This window comes from Hoplias malabaricus, chromosome 16, assembly GCF_029633855.1.
Source record: "Hoplias malabaricus isolate fHopMal1 chromosome 16, fHopMal1.hap1, whole genome shotgun sequence".
In the NCBI taxonomy this organism is placed as follows: domain Eukaryota; kingdom Metazoa; phylum Chordata; class Actinopteri; order Characiformes; family Erythrinidae; genus Hoplias; species Hoplias malabaricus.
In genome coordinates this window covers 14,906,959-14,925,899 of record NC_089815.1, presented here as the reverse complement: position 1 = coordinate 14,925,899, position 18,941 = coordinate 14,906,959, and the positions used below count along the sequence as shown (strand labels likewise).

At 40.5% G+C, this 18,941-nt stretch overlaps 2 protein-coding genes across 4 annotated transcripts in view; one reads left to right on the top strand and one right to left on the bottom strand.

Moving 5' to 3' along the window:
- matk (megakaryocyte-associated tyrosine kinase) overlaps positions 1-18,941 on the top strand; it is a 61,507-nt gene that overhangs the window by 2,292 nt on the left and 40,274 nt on the right. The gene's annotated exons all lie outside the window — the stretch shown is intronic.
- LOC136671348 (uncharacterized) lies at positions 10,998-18,207 on the bottom strand. The gene is given in 3 exon segments (XM_066647027.1): positions 10,998-11,813; positions 13,448-13,642; positions 18,136-18,207. Coding segments are annotated over 3 exon segments (1,083 nt in total).

Sequence of the window (18,941 nt, the reverse complement as noted above, 5' to 3'; positions counted from 1 at the left end):
ACACGGACACGGTGAGAACACACCAACTCCTCACAGACAGTCACCCAGAGCGGGAATCGAACCCACAACCTCCAGGCCCCTGGAGCTGTGTGACTGCGACACTACCTGCTGCACCACCGTGCCGCGATTGAGTGAAACTGTGTTTTTTATTTGCTGTGACCAGGGGTGTAGCCACAGGTGGGCGTGGGGCTACCCTAATTGGACGAAGGCCCACCCAGTCAGCCAGAGTTAATCACAGAATGTGGGTGCACATTTGTGGACATGCTCTTCTTTCAGAGCAAAAAACACTCCCACAGTTGAATTCAGAGCTGGAGCATGAGGTGTCATGATTAGGGTCGTCTACCATCCCTTGTTTGGACAAAAAAAGCTGTGCTATTTTTTGGACTGATTACAGATGCGTTTTATCCTGTATTTTTGAGGTGACATTGTTAAGACCTTGATTTGTTTGAGACACACTGCTCTCCCTCATTTGGAGGGAGGGCCAAATAGGCAATGGCTCCTAAACAGAGAATGCGCTTTTTGTTGATCATCACTTTTATTTCACCAATCAGCAGCCAGAGTTTGCTCACCATCTTTTAGTGCTGCAGTCAATAGAGTCACAGTCAGAGTCAGCCTACAGGGGTTTGTTTTGCAGGGGTGCTGAGAGAAAGGTCAGTGCTTGAAAAGGGCATAACTAATTTTAGCACCGTGACTTGAGGAAACTACATATAATTTCTCCAATAAAGATGACTGACTTCAGAATATATATATATATATGTAAAAATCACATTAGATAATTTCATATTACATAAAAAATAACTAACATATTTATATAGAATGTAAGAAATAATGAGTCCTAAATAATTAGACTAGTCTGTATATTAAACACAGGACATACCAGTAAAACAATGGAAGTAAATTTGTTTAATATAACTAATTATAATTAATATTTGTTGGACATTTAAATATGGTAATTGAAATGAGGATGAGACTGTCTTTCAGACCTCTTAAACTAAAGAGATGCTTTCACTTCAGATCTCATTGTAATTAAATTAAAACATAACAGTAATAGAGTAATACAGTATTTGCGAAAAACATGGGCAGATTCTGCTTAGATGTTGTCCAGAAAGGTTCCCCCTGTATGGAGGGTTTTTTTTTGTTGACAATATTATAAATGGACCTGGAGGTTGTGGGTTTGATTCCCGCTCCGGGTGACTGTCTGTGAGGAATTGGTGTGTTCTCCCCGTGTCCGCGTGGGTTTCCTCTGGGTGCTCTGGTTTCCTCCCACAGTCCAAAAACACATGAAATCATTACAACCCCAATTCCAATTAAGTTGGGATGTTGCATAAAACAAATTAAAAACAGAATACGATGATTTGCAAATCCTTTTTCAACCTATATTCAATTGAATACACTACACAACATATTTAATGTTCAAACGGATAAACTTTATTTTTTTGCAAATGTTCAAATTTTGAATCTGAGACCTGCAACACGTTGGCACACAACCCCCCAAAAGCACACTATTTGCTAGTCCCCTTCATGCCCACCTTAGAGACATGCAGTTAAGCCAATCCACAGCAAACCATTGTGTCTTGGATCCCTCTCCGCTTTTCACAAGCGGCATGCCATGAATGAAAACAAAACAAGTCTTCCAAAACATTGATATCAGTATGTATGGATTTTCCCAAATCAATGTAGCAAAAAAGTCTTCATGCAGTTTACCGTTAAAATCTAGACCAACTTGAGTAGAACCATCTCTGATGATGTGCTCTGTGACACATGCTGGCTGCCTAGCGAGGAGATCATGGCTCACTTTGGTCTAGTATGGGAGGAGTTGACGAGGCATCAGGAGAAATTTTGCACTTAGTCCCATTGTTCAGCTACTGACAGATCTTTGTTTTAGGCAACTGGTGGATTGCTGCAGACTTTTGATGATGCCTATGGCCTTAGCAAATCTGCTGTATGTAAATGCCATGCATAACATTTCCACATACAAAGGGATATATTGCAAGAAGCTAAAATAGGTTTTCAGGCAATTGGAAACAGTCCTGGAATTGTTAGTGTGGTGGATGGTGCTCTTATCCCATCCCAGCTTCTTGAGCCCTAACTACACCTGTCGCAAAGGCTTCTCTGCACTGAATGTTCAAGTTATGTACAACCACCAAGGCCTCTTTATGGACATTGTGGCCTGGATGTATTTATGACAATTCTGAAGTGTGTCAGATGGCAAGGGAGGGTGAATTTCCTGTTGTACATGTCCTGGGTGACACTGCTTATTAGCTCCGAAGCTATTTACTTACTTCTGTCCTGAATCCACAGACAGAGGCTGAGAAATATAACATGACACACTGCAGTTTTGGGCATTTTGAAAATGCATTTCCTTTGGCTTCACAATTCATCAGGGAGGGCTTTGGTGTTCAACCTAATGCAACTGTGCCATAATACTTGTATGTGCTATGCTTCATAACACTGCAATGTAGGCTGGCATACACCTTCCTAATGAGGAAGATGAGGAGAGAGAGGAAGGACACATTCCTGCAATATTACCGGGAATAAGCAGAGAAGGACTTTACCAGGCTTTCTGGGAAACATGAATGCAAATCATTAGGGATGTGTTTACTTAACTTACTAAAAATAAAATGTATTAGGGATATGTGACCATATATTAGGGATATGTTGCATGTTTTTTTCCCCCGTTTTTAAAAAGATTTAAGTAGACTTTAAGGTTTTTATTTGGTGCAACTCATGTTTTTCCAAATATCTTATTGAGACACCACTTGAAAAATAACTAATTAAATGCAACATTTGAGGAAAACAAACAAACAAACAAACTTGTCCTTGCATCTTTTTGCATCTGCTACACACTGTGAGAAAAACGGGGGTCTGGAAGAAAAATTTGTGTTTATTAAATTGCCACAAAACAAATAAAAAAATATGTTAATCGTGACCTGCAATAGACAGCAATTGCAAGTGAAATGTTTTCATTAATTTCTTTACTTAAATAATGAAATTACTTATTGATTGTTTGTTTTTTTTGATTGATTGTAGGTTTTTGCCTATTCAAATCTAATTTATTTTAATTTTATACAGTAAGTCATCCATCAGTGTCTACCCAGACAGGTCAGTGGTTGTTTACTCGGAAGAAGGTAGAGGGATGGAATTAGTTGTGATCTGTTTATGTGTATGTAAAGCAGAGAATGTGAATTTCCAGAGTGTGGCTAATGACTCCGGCAGATCTCACTATAACAACATAAAAAAAAGGAGAGATCCAGAACGACACAGACATGGAAGCATCCTGAAACATTGGCATCCCTCCACTCTGGCAAAAACCCTGAGTGATTGCATGCAAGCTGCAGGACGACAGCACCAGTTTACTATAGCGTTTACTATACTTTTCTAGAGTTAGTAAGGACCCTGTCTGCAGAATTTTGAACTAGTTGAAGTTTACTTATATTTCTGCTGGTGCATCCTGACAGTAGTGCATTACCATAGCCAAGCCTTGAAGTATTAAAGGCATGTACTAATGTTTCTGTGTCATGCAGGGATAATGCCTTTTTTTATCTTGGCAATGTTGCAAATGATGAATAAAAGCTGTTCTAGTGATACTGCCTATGTGTTGATTGAATGATAAATCTGAATCAATTATGACACCAAGATTTTTTTGCTGCTGAACCAGGTTTGGAAATTTAAAATTAAATCTGATAATTTATTTCTTGCCACTTTTGGACCCAGAAGCAGAACCACTCTTTTGTTAATGTTTAGAAGGAGAAAGTTACGCAACATCCAGCCTTTCATGTCTTTTACACATTTCTGTTTTCTTTAATCTGTGTTTGTCATCGGGCTACACTGATATGTACAATAGCATGTCATCTGCGTAACTGTGAAAGTTAATATCATGGTTTCTCATAAGGCTATGTATCAACAGGGACACAAAGTCTTGACGAGAGGCAAAAAGAAAATAATTTGTTATCTTGATTAGAGCTGTCTTAGTGCTCTGTTGTGGCGGCACGGTGGCGCAGCAGGTAGTGTCACACAGCTCCAGGGGCCTGGAGGTTGTGGGTTCGATTCCTGCTCCGGGTGACTGTTTGTGAGGAGTTGGTGTGTTGTCCGCGTGGGTTTCCTCCGGTTTCCTCCCACAGTCCAAAAACACACGTTGCAGGTGGATTGGCGACTCGAAAGTGTCCATAGGTGTGAATGTGTGTGTGTCTGTGTTGCCCTGTGAAGGACTGGCGTCCCCTCCAGGGTGTATTCCCGCCTTGCGCCCGATGATTCCAGGTAGGCTCTGGACCCCCCGCGACCCTAAATTGGATAAGCGGTTACAGATAATGGATGGATGGATGTAGATATGAACTAAGTTGCTGGGCCATGGCTTTTTCTAAGATCTTAGATATAAAACGTAGGTTACAAATAGGCCTGTAATAAGACAATACGCTAGCATGAAGTTATGTTTTCTTGATCAGAGGTTTAATAACATTAGCTTTAACATAATAGCATTTCTATACTCTAAGGCTGTCCTTCCAGACAGAGTGGAAAACTTCCAGCTTGGTTGATCGCCAATTCTGTACTTTTTATTTTAAAGTACAGGTTTTATCTTTTGTACCCAGTATTTTCTAAGTAGTCAGTTGGTACATCTAGCTCCATTTGGTCTGGTGGAGTGGGAACTGGGGTTGATAGTTCTGGAAGGTTTTCTATAAATTGTAGGGCAGTAGATGGTTTTATTGAATGTTTTGTAGAATTGTGAGGGGGCATACATATTATGGCTAAGACGCAGCTCATATGAAATTAGGCAATGGTCAGACATTGCTATGGTAAGATATTAATTTTGTCTATGTTAAGACCCAGCATCAAAACTAAATCTAACGTGTGACTACAGTAGTGTGTAGGCCCTGTTACATTTTGGGTGATACCAGCAGAGTCTAGGTTTGAAGTAAATGCCTTTTTAGTGGGTTATCTGCCCTTTCAAAATGGATATTAAAATCACCTACAATTATAACTTTATCATTGCACACAGCTAGGTTTGCAGCGAAATCACTGCAGTAGGGGCCTGGGGGTCTGTAAATGTTAAATAACAAATATGCATTCTTTTTTTGTGACTGGATTTGTAATGGTGGAAAGAACCTCGAAACAAGTGGTGTTACATTGTTTCTGACTGATATCTGGGGTATTTTGATAGATTACACATACTCCACTTTGCCTGATAATCTTGGGCTATGTACATAATTATTGCCTACTGGGGTGGCTTCATTTAGTGCTGAATATTCATTTAGTCTAACCCACATTTCTGTGAGACAGATCACTTTTAATTTAATTTAAGATGACTTTGAGTCACCAATACCACTTTTTCACTACTGATATTTCATGTTCAAGTATCCGCCAATACCAAGTACAGACACCAACTCTATCTTAACTACTAGGCAGATGCCTATAACTCCAGATGTTTATATTGCTATACTTGCAGATTTTATTTTGTTAAAGCAGTGTTCTGTATCGTTAATAAGATATTCTAAGTTTGAATGAACAATTTACTTTACTAACTGCACATTAAAAATTTTAAAGTTTCAGAGACATGAAAAAATAAAATATTTCCACAATGCAGTAACAAGTACATATAGGAAGACATAGTATAGCCTGACTGAACAGCTTTTTACACTCTTGTGGATATTTATCATGACTGTGAAATGCACTTTAAGGACTGCTGCTGACCTATGTTAACGTGGTTGCTTGAATGAAGTCAGTGTTTTTTGGCATGCCTTAAGCTGGGGTTACACTACAGGACTTTTAGCCCAATTCTAAATAAGTTTTGCCTCGAAATCACATTTCAGACCAGTCGCAGCATATCAAATGTATGGACTTTGGACGTAGTCGTGTAGTGTAAACTCTCTACCAACTCAAGGCTGAATGAGCCCCTCCAACGGCCAATTACAACCAAGCACAGAAACTACCCAGTAAACATTTAGCCATTGATTCAACGTTGAAATCACATACCTAAATGTTGTTCAATCAGCGTTTTTTTAAGGTTGAAAATGAAAGTTGAAAAGACGTAAAAAGGAAACATTAAAGACATCCTTTTAAAGCCATTATTTCAACATTGAAATCACGTACTAAATGTCATTCAATAAACACTGAATTAAAGATGAAAAGACATCCAAACATAAACTTTGAAAAGACGAGTCACATTACAAATGTTCTTTCAAAGTACAGTAGGTTCCATTAAGAATTTAATGGTTCAGACTGGATTTTTAATCTAATAGTTTATCATGTAACACTTCTATTAGTATTTAATTGTACCTGTCAATTCACAATTATGTCATCCCGGTTGGAAAAAACATTACATCCATAGGTAAAAGCAAAATATTTATAAACATATTGGCAATTTTTTGTAATAAGCCCAAAATATGTGACTCAAACATGGCATACATGTATAAATGTATTAAAAATAATAAAAAAAAATTATATATATATATATATATATATATATATATATAATGAAAATATAAAAAAAATTATATTCTGTATTCAATTACACATGTAAATGAAACAAAAATTTGCATACTAAGAAAATGAAGTGCAGATTTGAACAAAGTACAAAGTATAGAGTGTACAAAAGCTTGTCACTGGGGCTGTACCTCTTTTAGGTACAATACAGTACCTTTCAGTGTTCTTTTATGTAGTCATGTTTTTGTACTAGTTAATGTACTTGGAACCATAAGGGGCTAAAATGTATCATTACCATTAGCTTTATATATACCACCCCAGTGACAAACCATTTTGTACCCTGTGGTGACTAAAGTGTACCAGAATTATTAACACAAATATTCATAATGGGCGGCACGGTGGCGCAGCAGGGACCTGGATTCCCGCTCCGGGTGACTGCCTGTGAGGAGTTGGTGTGTCCTCCCCGTGTCCACGTGGGTTTCCTCCGGGTGCTCCGGTTTTCTCCCACAGTCCAAAAACACACGTTGGTAGGTGAATTGGCGACCTTCCATAATCAACAGTGTACGAAACAATTACTTATGTAAAAAGGCAGAATAAAAAATATAGCAATTTTTAAATTAATAAAAATCCACCTGAAGAGGAAATACGCAAAACTGACATTTTAATATATACATTAAATTTTACCTTTTTTTTTTATCTGTTTAACCCAATACATTTAATTAATAAAAATATGACAGTGGAAGGAAAATTATTGCTTGTGTTTTCAGTACACATCTTCTGTTAGAATGAAACTTGAAAATAGTGTACTGGCAGTCATATACCACAGGTTATACTGTACATGTCCACGCACAGGCCAATGTGTTGTTTGAGTTTGGCAAAGGTAAACTTTCTATGCAGAAATTGTGTGCATTGGTTCAGTGGAGGCATGAAAGGTTTAGTACAGGAGGTTGATCACTCGAGTCACACTCTGCAACTCCATGTTTAAAATGCATTTTTGGAGAAATGTCATGATGTTTTCAGGTGTGCAGGGTATTGAATTTTGAAGTCGTGATACATACAGGTGTTTGTGAAGAAGGCCTCATCTACTGCACTATGACAGCAAACCTCAACTCAGCTTTCACCACACTCTTGCTTCCTCTGGAAACACCAGTTTCCCAGTCCTGATCTTTCAGCTGAATTATCAAATATAATGTTGTAGGTTCACCCTACAGAAAAACAGAAATAGACTTGGCATGACACACTAAGACATAATACTGCCTTTCCGTTGACTGTGACTATTTCAGTTGGTGTGGCAACAGTTTACTTTATCATACTTAATGAGGAGGTCAGAGTTGTAAGTCAAGAAAAAGAAATTTATTCTTGAAGTCAATGCCTATACATCATGAAGAAAAATGCTTTAATAATGATCCCATACCTATTAACTATTAATTTATATTGGTGCCCCCCTCTGGAGTTTGGTGTTTTCTTACTGTGTCTGTATGTTTCCTCTGTGTGCTCCTGGTTTCCTCCCATGATCCAAACACACATTGGCAGGTGAATTGGCTACTCAGAAGCGTCCATTGTGTGAGTGCGTAAGTGAAATTGTGGGTGTGTGGTGCGTAAGTGAAATTGTGGGTGTGTGGTGCCCTGTGAAGGACTAGTGCCCTGTCTAGGGTGTGTTCCCACCTTGTGCAGAGTGACTCCAGGTAGTATGTAAATATTTTGTACCCACCACAACCTTGAACTGGACAAGCAGACAATGAATGAATACATGAATTAATGAAAGCACAGAAGCCACATTGATGCAATAATTGTTAAATTATTATTTAGGTCAAATGTTTAAATCAAACCTGTAAGCTTTGAAGTTCTCTCTCATCTCAACGTCAGTGTGGCGATGTGTATTTTATAGAGTACAGCTGTAAATCCATTGCTGAACTGGTGAATTTTGTTCACTGTTAGAGTATGGATTCCATCAACCTCATCAGACAACTGTAAAAACAAAGCAGAACACAATAGATGAAAGCTTTATTATAATGATCCAATAAATTATATCAAAAAAGACAATAGTGTAGCGCAAATAAGATAGAATAAGGAAACGATATTAGACAAATATTAATATAATAGAATATTAATAATGGTCTTACAGTAAAAAAGTAATATAAATCTAGTATTATATTATTGTCAGGACAGAACAGAAAGCTGACAGTCGCGGAACACAGTAAATAGTTCTTTTAATGACGTTATCCAAAAGAGTAATCACAAGGCAGGCAAAGTTCAAAAAACAGGAGCAAACAGTACCTCAGAGGATGGGCAAAAACCGTAGCAAAAAAAAAGGCAGAGTTCAAAAACCAAAGAATACAAACAATACCAAAAGGGACAAGGCAGGAGACGTAAACCGGGAAAACAGGCAGGAAGTAGGCAACAAGAAATCGTCAGACAGATTACAAGAGAACGCGTTGTATACTGGGGTGAACCAAAGCAATACTCGGCAGAGAACAGTTCACTGAAATGGGTTTAAATAAGGAGACAAACAGGTGTGTGTAATTAGAATTCTGGCGAGGGAGACCGGTGGGTAGTCATGTGACTGACGGGTGCATTCTGGGAATTGGAGTCCTGAGATGTAGGCGTGACAGTACCCCCCCGAAGGCACCTGGAGGAGGCCTGGAACGAGGACGGCCACGACGACGACCACCCAGCGGAACAGAGTTACCGGAGCTAGGGACGACTGCACATGCGGAGGGCTGAGATTGACGTGGGTTTCTGGATCGAGACATAGAAAGGGACGGAGCGGGATTGGAGATTGATCCTCGAGGGCGACCTCTGGAACGGGGAGCCGGCTTCTCAGGATGGCGAGAGTGAAACGCCAACACGAGACTCGGATCATAGATGTCCTTTGCAGGTACCCATGAACGCTCCTCTGGACCGTACCCTTCCCAATCAATTAGATACTGAAGCATTCCTCCACATCTACGTGAATCCAGCACCTCTCGCACGGCATATGTGGAAGAGTCCCCAAAATCCACCGCCGCGGGCGGAACGTCGTCGGGCTGCAGCTCATTCAAAGGACCTGGAACCACAGGTTTGAGGAGAGACACATGAAAGGAATTAGCAATACGATATTGTGCAGGTAACTCCAACTTATAAGTAACTTCATTAATTTTACCAGAAATACGAAAAGGACCAATGTACTTGGGCAGGAGCTTCCTGCACCTCCCCTCAAACCTGATATCCTTAGTAGCCAACCACACCCTCTCCCCAATCTGGAATGACGGAGAATTCGATCTGTTCTTATCAGCCTGTTCCTTATATCGGGAAAGGGCCTCTGTGATGTGTTGATTAGTCTCTTCCCACACCTCCTCACTGCATCTCATCCATGAGTCAACTGATGGAATTCCTGATGTTGCTGCAGTCCAGGGTGCCAACGGGGGTTGATAACCTAAAATACACTGGAAGGGGGTGAGGCCTGTAGTCGAGTTCACCAAGGAGTTTTGTGCTATTTCAGCCCACACCAAGTACTGGGACCAGTCTTGTGGATTCTCATGACAATACATACGTAAGAATTTTCCCAGTTCCTGATTGACCCTTTCACACTGGCCATTGCTCTGGGGATGATATCCAGAGGTGAGACTAACATTTACTCCTAAATGTTCAAAGAAGGCTTTCCAGACATGTGACATAAACTGGGGACCTCGATCGGATAAAATATCTTCGGGAATTCCATAATGACGGAAAATATGTGTATAAATAGCTTTAGCTGTATCCAGGGCCGTGGGTAATGAGGGAAACGGTATGAACTTAACTCCTCTAGAGAATCGATCAATTACTGTGAGTACTGTAGTACTTCCTTCAGATTGGGGTAAGTCCGTGACAAAATCAAGTGCTAAGTGCGACCAGGGACATTCTGGAACCGGTAGAGGCATTAATTTACCTGCCGGAAGAGTTTTGGGTGTCTTAGACTGGGCACAGACTGAACAAGATGCTACAAACTCATGCACATCCGCTCTTAATGTCCCCCACCAATAACGTGCTAGAATAAGCTGTGTAGTGCGTCTCTCTCCGGGGTGACCTGATGACAGTGACGAATGGGCCCAGGTAATCAACCTATTTCGAAATTCAGGTGGTACATATGTTTTACCTTCAGGACAGGCTTCAGATACCCCTTTAGACCTATTTTCCTGTGCAATAAGTTCGTCTAATTCCCATCTGATGGCAGACACCGAAACGGAAGGAGGTAGTATAAAATCAGTTGCTTCTTCACCTTTCTCCCTTAGTTCATTCTGATTTAAACGAGAGAGCGCGTCAGCTTTAAGGTTACGACTACCTGGATGAAATGTGATGGAAAACCGGAACCGAGAGAAAAACAGTGACCACCTGGCTTGCTGAGAATTCATTCGTTTTGCAGTACGGAGATATTCTAGATTCTTGTGGTCTGTTAGAACTGTGAAAGGATGTAGAGAACCCTCTAGCCAGTGCCTCCATTCCTCCAGAGCTAATTTTACCGCTAGAAGTTCTCTATCTCCGATGCCATAGTTTCGTTCAGCAGGTGATAATTTATGTGAAAAAAAGGCAATAGTGTGTAACTTAGGAAGTTCTCCACTACGTTAAGATAATATCGCCCCTACACCCGTCTCCGATGCGTCAACCTCTACCACGAAGGGGAGTTCGGGATTTGGATGTTTTAATATGGGAGCAGTAGTGAAAGCTGTCTTGAGACGTTCAAAAGCTCCTTGGGCCTGAGCAGACCAACACAACCGATGGGGACTACCCTTCAGTAAAGCAGTAAGTGGGGCTGCAATAGAACTAAAGTTCCTAATAAATCATCTGTAGAAATTTGCAAATCCTAAAAAGCGTTGAAGATTTTTAACGTTAGTCGGGACTGGCCAGTTCACAACCGCCTCAACCTTTCGGTCGTCCATGACTATACCCGACACACTGATAACATATCCCAAAAACGAAATGGTCTGCTGGTGGAATTCACATTTTTCCCCCTTGACATAAAGGTTATTCTCCTTTAAACGCTGAAGCACCTGACTGACTTGTTTTATGTGTGTTTTGACATCTGGGGAGTAAATCAAAATGTCATCAATGTATGCGATTACAAATTTTCCCAACATATCCCTGAAAATGTCATTAATGAACTCTTGGAACACTGATGGAGCATTTGCCAGCCCATAGCTCATCACTAAATACTCATAGTGACCCTTGGTAGTGCTAAAAGCAGTTTTCCACTCGTCCCCCTCCTTAATTCGAACAAGATTGTAGGCACTACGAAGGTCCAACTTGGAGAAAATTGTAGCACCTCTAAGTTGCTCTAATGCGACCGGAATAAGGGGTAGGGGGTATACAAATTTTTTAGTTATATCGTTCACATTTACATTTACATTTATGCATTTGGCAGACGCTTTTATCCAAAGCGACTTACAAAAGAAGATCTAACATTCGAACTACAGCACAAATTATACAAAATACCTTACATTAAGTGCAATATGCCAGGAAGTAATAAGTGCATTAAAGAAAGACATTCAGTGCAAAAGATACTCTCGGAAGAGCTGGGTTTTCAATGATTTCTTGAATGAAGAGAGGGTTTCTGTTGCTCTGATAGTGCTTGGAAGCTCGTTCCACCAGCGTGGTACCAGAGATGAGAATAGCCTCAACTGACCTGTACGGGGGGTTGGTCGTGTTAGTAGGCGCTCCTTTGAGGAACGGAGAGGGCTGGCGCTAACGTATGGTTTTAAGAGTCTATTGAGGTAGATGGGAGCAGAACCAGTGAATACTCTGAAGGCCATCATTAGTGATTTGAATTTGATGCGAGCAGCTAAGGGTAGCCAATGCAGCTCAACTAATAGGGGCGTGACATGTGCTCTTTTTGGTTGGTTGAAGACCAGGCGTGCTGCCGCATTCTGGATCATCTGTAGTGGTCTCACAGCACAGGCCGGAAGACCTGTCAGGAGGGCGTTGCAATAGTCTAGACGGGAGATTACTAACGTCTGAACGGGGAGCTGTGTTGTATGTTGAGTTAGGTATGGCCTAATCTTCCTTATGTTGAATAGGGAGAAGCGGCACGATCGAGCTACAGCGGTAACGTGATCTGCGAAGGTCAGCTGGTCATCAACCATGACACCTAGGTTTCTTACAACCTTGGTGGGAGACACTGATAGGGACCCTAGCTTGATGCTGATGTTGTGGAGAATAGCTTGCTTGGCTGGGAGGACCAGTAGTTCAGTTTTGGATAAATTCAATTGGAGGTGATGTTCCTTCATCCATGTAGATATGTCAGAGAGACAGTCAGAGATTTGAGTTGCCACTGAAGTGTCTCCTGGAGGAAAGGATAAATAGAGCTGTGTGTCATCTGCATAGCAGTGATAGGAGAAGCCGTGCGAATGTATGATTGGGCCTAGAGAGGTAGTGTACAAGGCAAAGAGGAGGGGTCCCAGCACCGAGCCTTGGGGCACACCTGTGGTGAGGTGGTGTCGCGCTGATGTTTGTCCAAGCCATGACACACTGAAGGATCGTCCAGTGAGATAAGACTCAAACCAGGAGAGTGCATTGTTCTTGAAGCCTATGTCAGTGAGTTTGTTTAGTAAGATGTGGTGGTTGACCGTATCAAATGCTGCTGATAGGTCGAGCAGAATGAGAACTGAGGATTGACCTGTTACTTTTGCATCTTTAAGAGCTTCCATTACTGACAGAAGTGCAGTTTCCGTCGAGTGGCCGCTCTTGAAGCCGGATTGGTTCGAGTCAAGAAGGTTATGTTGGGAGAGGAGTATGTTGCCTGCTTAAAGACAGCTCTTTCAATGATTTTAGACAGGAAGGGGAGGAGAGAGACTGGTCGGTAGTTCTCTACTATAGAAGGAGCAAGAGCAGGTTTTTTGAGTAGAGGTCTTACTTGAGCTTGCTTGAAGGTGTTTGGAAATGTTCCAGAGGTTAGTGAGGAATTGATTACATGAGTGGCTGCGGACACAATGGACGGGGCTATGGTTTGCAGTAGGGTGGTAGGAATGGGATCCATTGGACAGGATGTGGGACGGCCACCTCTAAGAAGATTTGATACCTCGTCTTCTGTGAGAGGAGTGAAAGAAGGGAAGGAAGCAGTAGGTTTAGGAGGATTCGAAGGGGGAGCCGGAGGCTGTGTAGAGGGGTCAGAAAACCGGCTGCTGATTGCAGCAACTTTGCTGGTGAAGAAGTCAGCAAATGCATCAGCGGTGAGGTTGGTTGCAGAGGGTGGAGGTGGAGGGTTCAGCAGAGACTTGAAGGTTGAAAACAGCTTCCGGGTGTCAGTTCAGGGCACGATAGTCTATACAAGGTCTTAACCCACCATCCTTCTTCTTGACAAAGAAGAACCCTGATGCTATCGGAGACTTTGATGGACGTATAAACCCTTGTGTTAGAGCTTCCTCTACATACTCCTCCATGACTCTTTCCTCTTCCAAATTCAAAGGATAAATACGTGATTTAGGTAAGGTGGCGCCCTCTACAAGTTCAATCGCACAGTCATATGGCCTGTGTGGAGGTAATTTTGTAGCTTTAGTTTTACTGAAGACTTCCAAGTATTGGGAATATACGGGAGGAATCTTCATTGATATAGTTGACTCTGGGCTCTCCACGGAAGTGGAATGTATAGAAATGTGATTAAGGGCTAAACCGTTTGTTTGACAGAAGGAGGACCAGGACGTGATTTCGCGTTGACTCCATGAGATAACAGGGTTATGAGTTTCTAACCATGGTAGTCCCAAAATAATCTGAAAATCCGCCTTGGATAATACCAGTAACGAAAGCCACTCGTGATGCAGGAAACTTGTTTGGAACCAAACAGGAACTGTCTCTTGTGAAATAGTATCTCCTCCAATGGGAAGGCCATCAAAAGCTCGGACTTGGATTTGTTTGCACAACTGTTTCGTCTTGACATTCAGCCGGGTAACGAGGGATTGTTGAATGAAGTTTCCTTCGGCTCCAGAATCTATTAACGCTGGAACGACAAGAGAAGTTCCTTGGCAGTACACTTTGACAGGTATGAGAAAGGATTTTGATATTAACCCTTTTGTGGGTACACTCACCAAGTTAGCATGTGAAGTCCTTCCCAGGTCTTGAGTCAGGACTCGCGGAGGACAGCGTGTACAATCACGACGAATATGATCAGATCCTCCACAGTATATACATAATCCACCGTGGAGACGACGAAGGCGTTCCTCTAGAGAAAGCCGCATAGTATCACATTGCATAGGATCCGAAGGAAGACTAGGACTGGGTGCTTGACTTTGTACCAGGCGGAAAGGAAAACCAGGAATGGATTGACGCTTGACAACGTCTTGTCTTTTACACGGTGTCCGGGGACGTTTCTGCAGGAGTTGGTCTAGGCGGATGGATAAAGAAATTAACTGATCCAATGTTAATCCGTCATCTCGACAAGCCAGTTCTGTGAGTATTTCTGGATTAAGACCATTCCGAAAAACATTAATGAGTGCAGTTTCATTCCAACCACTCCCAGCAGCAATAGTCCGAAACTCTAACGCATAAGCGGCTGCCGTTCGAGCTCCTTGCTTAAGTGTGAGAAGGATCTCACCACAAGAACGTCCCTCCGTAGCATGGTCAAATACTTCATGGAAAGTAGTGACAAATTCGGGATATGTGTTATTGACTATATTGTCCCAAATAGCGGTGGCCCACTCAAGTGCTTTACCAGACAGACGGGAGACCAAAAAAGCGATTTTTGCCTGATCATTACTGGGAGGAGAATTCTCAAAAAATATGGAACATTACAATAAAAATCCGCTACATTTAGCCGGATCACCTTCAAAAATTTCCGATTTACTGACAGGATAACGAGAATTCGAACTGACAGACGCTGTAGGAGGACTGGGGGTAGGGCTAGGAGCAGGAATACGAGCTATAAGGGTGTTCACACTCTCCAACACTTGTTTCAGTTGGAGCTGTTGGCTGTTGAGCGAGAGAGTCAACAGATTGAGTCACACTAGCCAACATTTGCTGGTGTTGACCTAGCATCTGGCCCTGACTAGTTATAGCCGTTCGAACGGCATCTGTGTCCGCTGTCTGCATGTTGGCCGAGTATTCTGTCAGGACAGAACAGAAAGCTGACAGTCGCGGAACACAGTAAATAGTTCTTTTAATGACGTCCTGACTGGTGCATTCTGGGAATTGGAGTCCTGAGACGTAGGCGTGACAATTATAGTATTATATTATAATATTGTAATAATATTATAGGGCGGCACGGTGGTGCAGCAGGTAGTGTCGCAGTCACACAGCTCCAGGGGCCTGGAGGTTGTGGGTTCGATCCCAGCTCCGGGTGACTGTCTGTGAGGAGTTGGTGTGTTCTCCCCGTGTCCGTGTGGGTTTCCTCCGGGTGCTCCAGTTTCCTCCCACAGTCCAAAAACACACGTTGGTAGGTGGATTGGCGACTCAAAATTGTCCATAGGTGTGAGTGTGCGTGAATGTGTGTGTGTGTGTGTGTCTGTGTTGTCCTGTGAAGGACTGGCGCCCCCCTCCAGGGTGTATTCCCGCCTTGCGCCCATTGATTCCAGGTAGGCTCTGGACCCACCGTGACCCTGAATTGGATATGCGGTTACAGATAATGAATGAATGAATAATATTATACATATTATATATAATATTTTCAGAATTATAAAAGATACAATAATACTTATATGATGTTGGTTCACTTGCTACCAGCACTGGGCATTTGGTGACAATGCTGTTGATGCACCTGTTGACTTCCTTGCCTGATAAAATTACTGAAACCTTCAGATCTCTGCAACGTTGAAAATTGGCACACTTTCTAGCTTTTGCTTGAGTGACATATGCAAGGTGTGCTGGAGGATGGACAGTATTGACTCAAAACATGTATGCTTTCATTAATAATCAGGTCACAGCTTATAAGTTTTAAAATATTATTACTAATTCTACAATATAATAAAATACATACTTGCATTAGTGTTCCCCACAACATTTATATTTCACAGTTAAACCTTTGGGAACATGAACATACTCCAAGTTAGTTGGATACCTGAGTGGGAAAAAAATTGTCAGTCTAACAAAATATTGTATCATATGTAAATGTTTTGGTGCACCTCACCTAATAAAATTATATGTATTAATTTTCTAAGTAAAAGTAATAACAGAGTACAATACATCAATTTTTTACACACAACTTCAGGTAAGGGTCCGTTCATCTGATGATTTTCACATATTTGGAAAAGCACAAACGTGGCCTGCGCAAATGTTATTGTATGATTTTACTTTCCAGCCAGCACTTTTGATATTTGGTTAACATTCGCATTATTAGCAAGGTGGCTTGCATGTAACTGCAACGCAGACCTGCTGAAATAAATGTCAAAAACATTACTGTTAATAATGTAATATTACTTTGATTTTTTTTTTATACAGAATGGGTTAACACTAGAACTACCAGGGTTTTCATATACCCCCTTTTTCTACCAGAGGCTGCCAAATGGCAGTGCTGGGCTAATTTGCAACCCATTAGGCCACCTTTTGTTATGTACATTAAGCCACTACTAGGTGCTAAAACGGGGGGGGGGGGGGGGGGGGGGTGGGTGATAGTGTGAACTGTGTTGACTGACAAAGCTCTGAGAGTCACAGCAGGCAAAGACTTTCAGGAGTTTAGTTCAGGGCAACAGTCTCAACAAATAAAAAATATTTTGGTACTTTGGCAGTTTTCTCAGCTGCTGATAATAAAAATTATTATTATAATCTTTCAAAAATATAATGAAATAGTACTTGTTTATTTAGAATACACACAATAAAAAATTTTTTAAGCTTTTTAGTTTATATTTGTTGATCTAGTGCAGTGTTATTTGATGTGAAACCTACAAAAACCTTGAGAAATAAAAATAAAAAAATCAGTTAAGTAAAAATTGCTCAAAAATAGTATTTAAATTTAATTTGAGTCATATTTACTTGTCAAGAAAAACACTTTGCCAATGGGATGAGATATTTTGACTTAAAACAAGAAAAAATGTCCTGATTATATTCTTTTACTTGGGTTTTAAAAAGTTTAAGTAAAAATGTCCTTTTTACAATTAGCTGAGGGTTGTTTTTGTGTAAATGTATGTAAAAATATCTTTACCTATTGGCAGTTTTTCAAAAGACAAAAACTACTTAAAATAAGGTTACAACATATCAGAGCTATTTTGACTAATCAATATGCCACTTTTTGCACTGTGAAAACAATCCTACATTAGCACAAAGGAGGCAGTTTTTCAAAAGGCAAATTTACTTAAAATAATGGCTAAAAAATCTGAACTTTAGCTATTTTGACAAATCATCAGTGAAAAAACAATCCAAAATTAGTACAAAGGAGGCAGACTTGAGGTGTTTTGAAAATTTGTTCAAATGTCTTTGTGTCAGTTTTAGAATAAAGAGAAAGATGACTGCAGACACTGGAAAACTTGTTAACGTGTGTAAACTTTATATAATAAACTGCACCAAAGTAAATAGCCTATCTGGCTACATGCTGAGTGAAATAAAATAGAATAAACCTCTCACACTATAATATTACAAATATACACGATGGAGGGAACTGAGATGGGTTCTATATTTATTTTAAAAATGTTGTTGTTGCAGCCATTAGATCGAACAATGCCAGTACCAGGTAACAGTGAACAGGGACGGGTATGGTGGGTGATAACGTGAATGATGACGATAACGATTATGTATGTATCCACCTCCATGTGGATAAAAAGCCACGTCACCACATATTTCACTTACTCTGTTGACCGAGAAGCAAAGATGGCGAAGGTTTACAGTGCACAGCAGGCTTTGGACATGACCCTCAACCATGTCAACCCATGTGACTCCGATGGAGAAGAAATTACTATTGATCAGAGCGGTGACTCTGAAATCTCTTCTGGTAAGATTTCCTAAATTTTCTATGTTTGTTTGCCGGTTCTGGCTGTTGTGATTTTGGAAGAGACACACTGCAAAAAGTACAATCTTGAAGTTAAAATTGCTCAAGAATATTATTCTATTTTAATTTGAGTAATTTTGACTTGTATTCTGACTTAAAACAAGACAAAATGTCCTGATACGATTCTTTTACTTTGGGTTTTAAAAAGTTTAAGTAAAAATGTCTTTTTTACAACTAGCTGAGGGTTGTTTTTTTGTATAAATGTATTTAAAAATATCTTTACCTATAGGCAGTTTTTCAAAAGACAAAAACTACTTAAAATAAGGTTACAAAATATCAGAGCTATTTTGACTAATCAATATGCCACTTTTTGCATTGTGAAAACAATCCTACATTAGCACAAAGGAGGCATACTTCAGATGTTTTGGAATTATAATTCAAATACCATGTTTGTGTCAATTTCACATTATTTTAACCTTTCACTAATCAAATATCAAACATATGGTCCTGTAGATGAAGAGACTTCACCACCTTCAGGAAAGAATGGTCGCATGGAGACACACGAGTGGCTGACAGAGACGGCAAAAGACGGCACAGTGTGGCATGAAGAACATAGTTTATATTTCTGTATAGTTTACATTTCTATTTATGAATACTTTTGTTAACA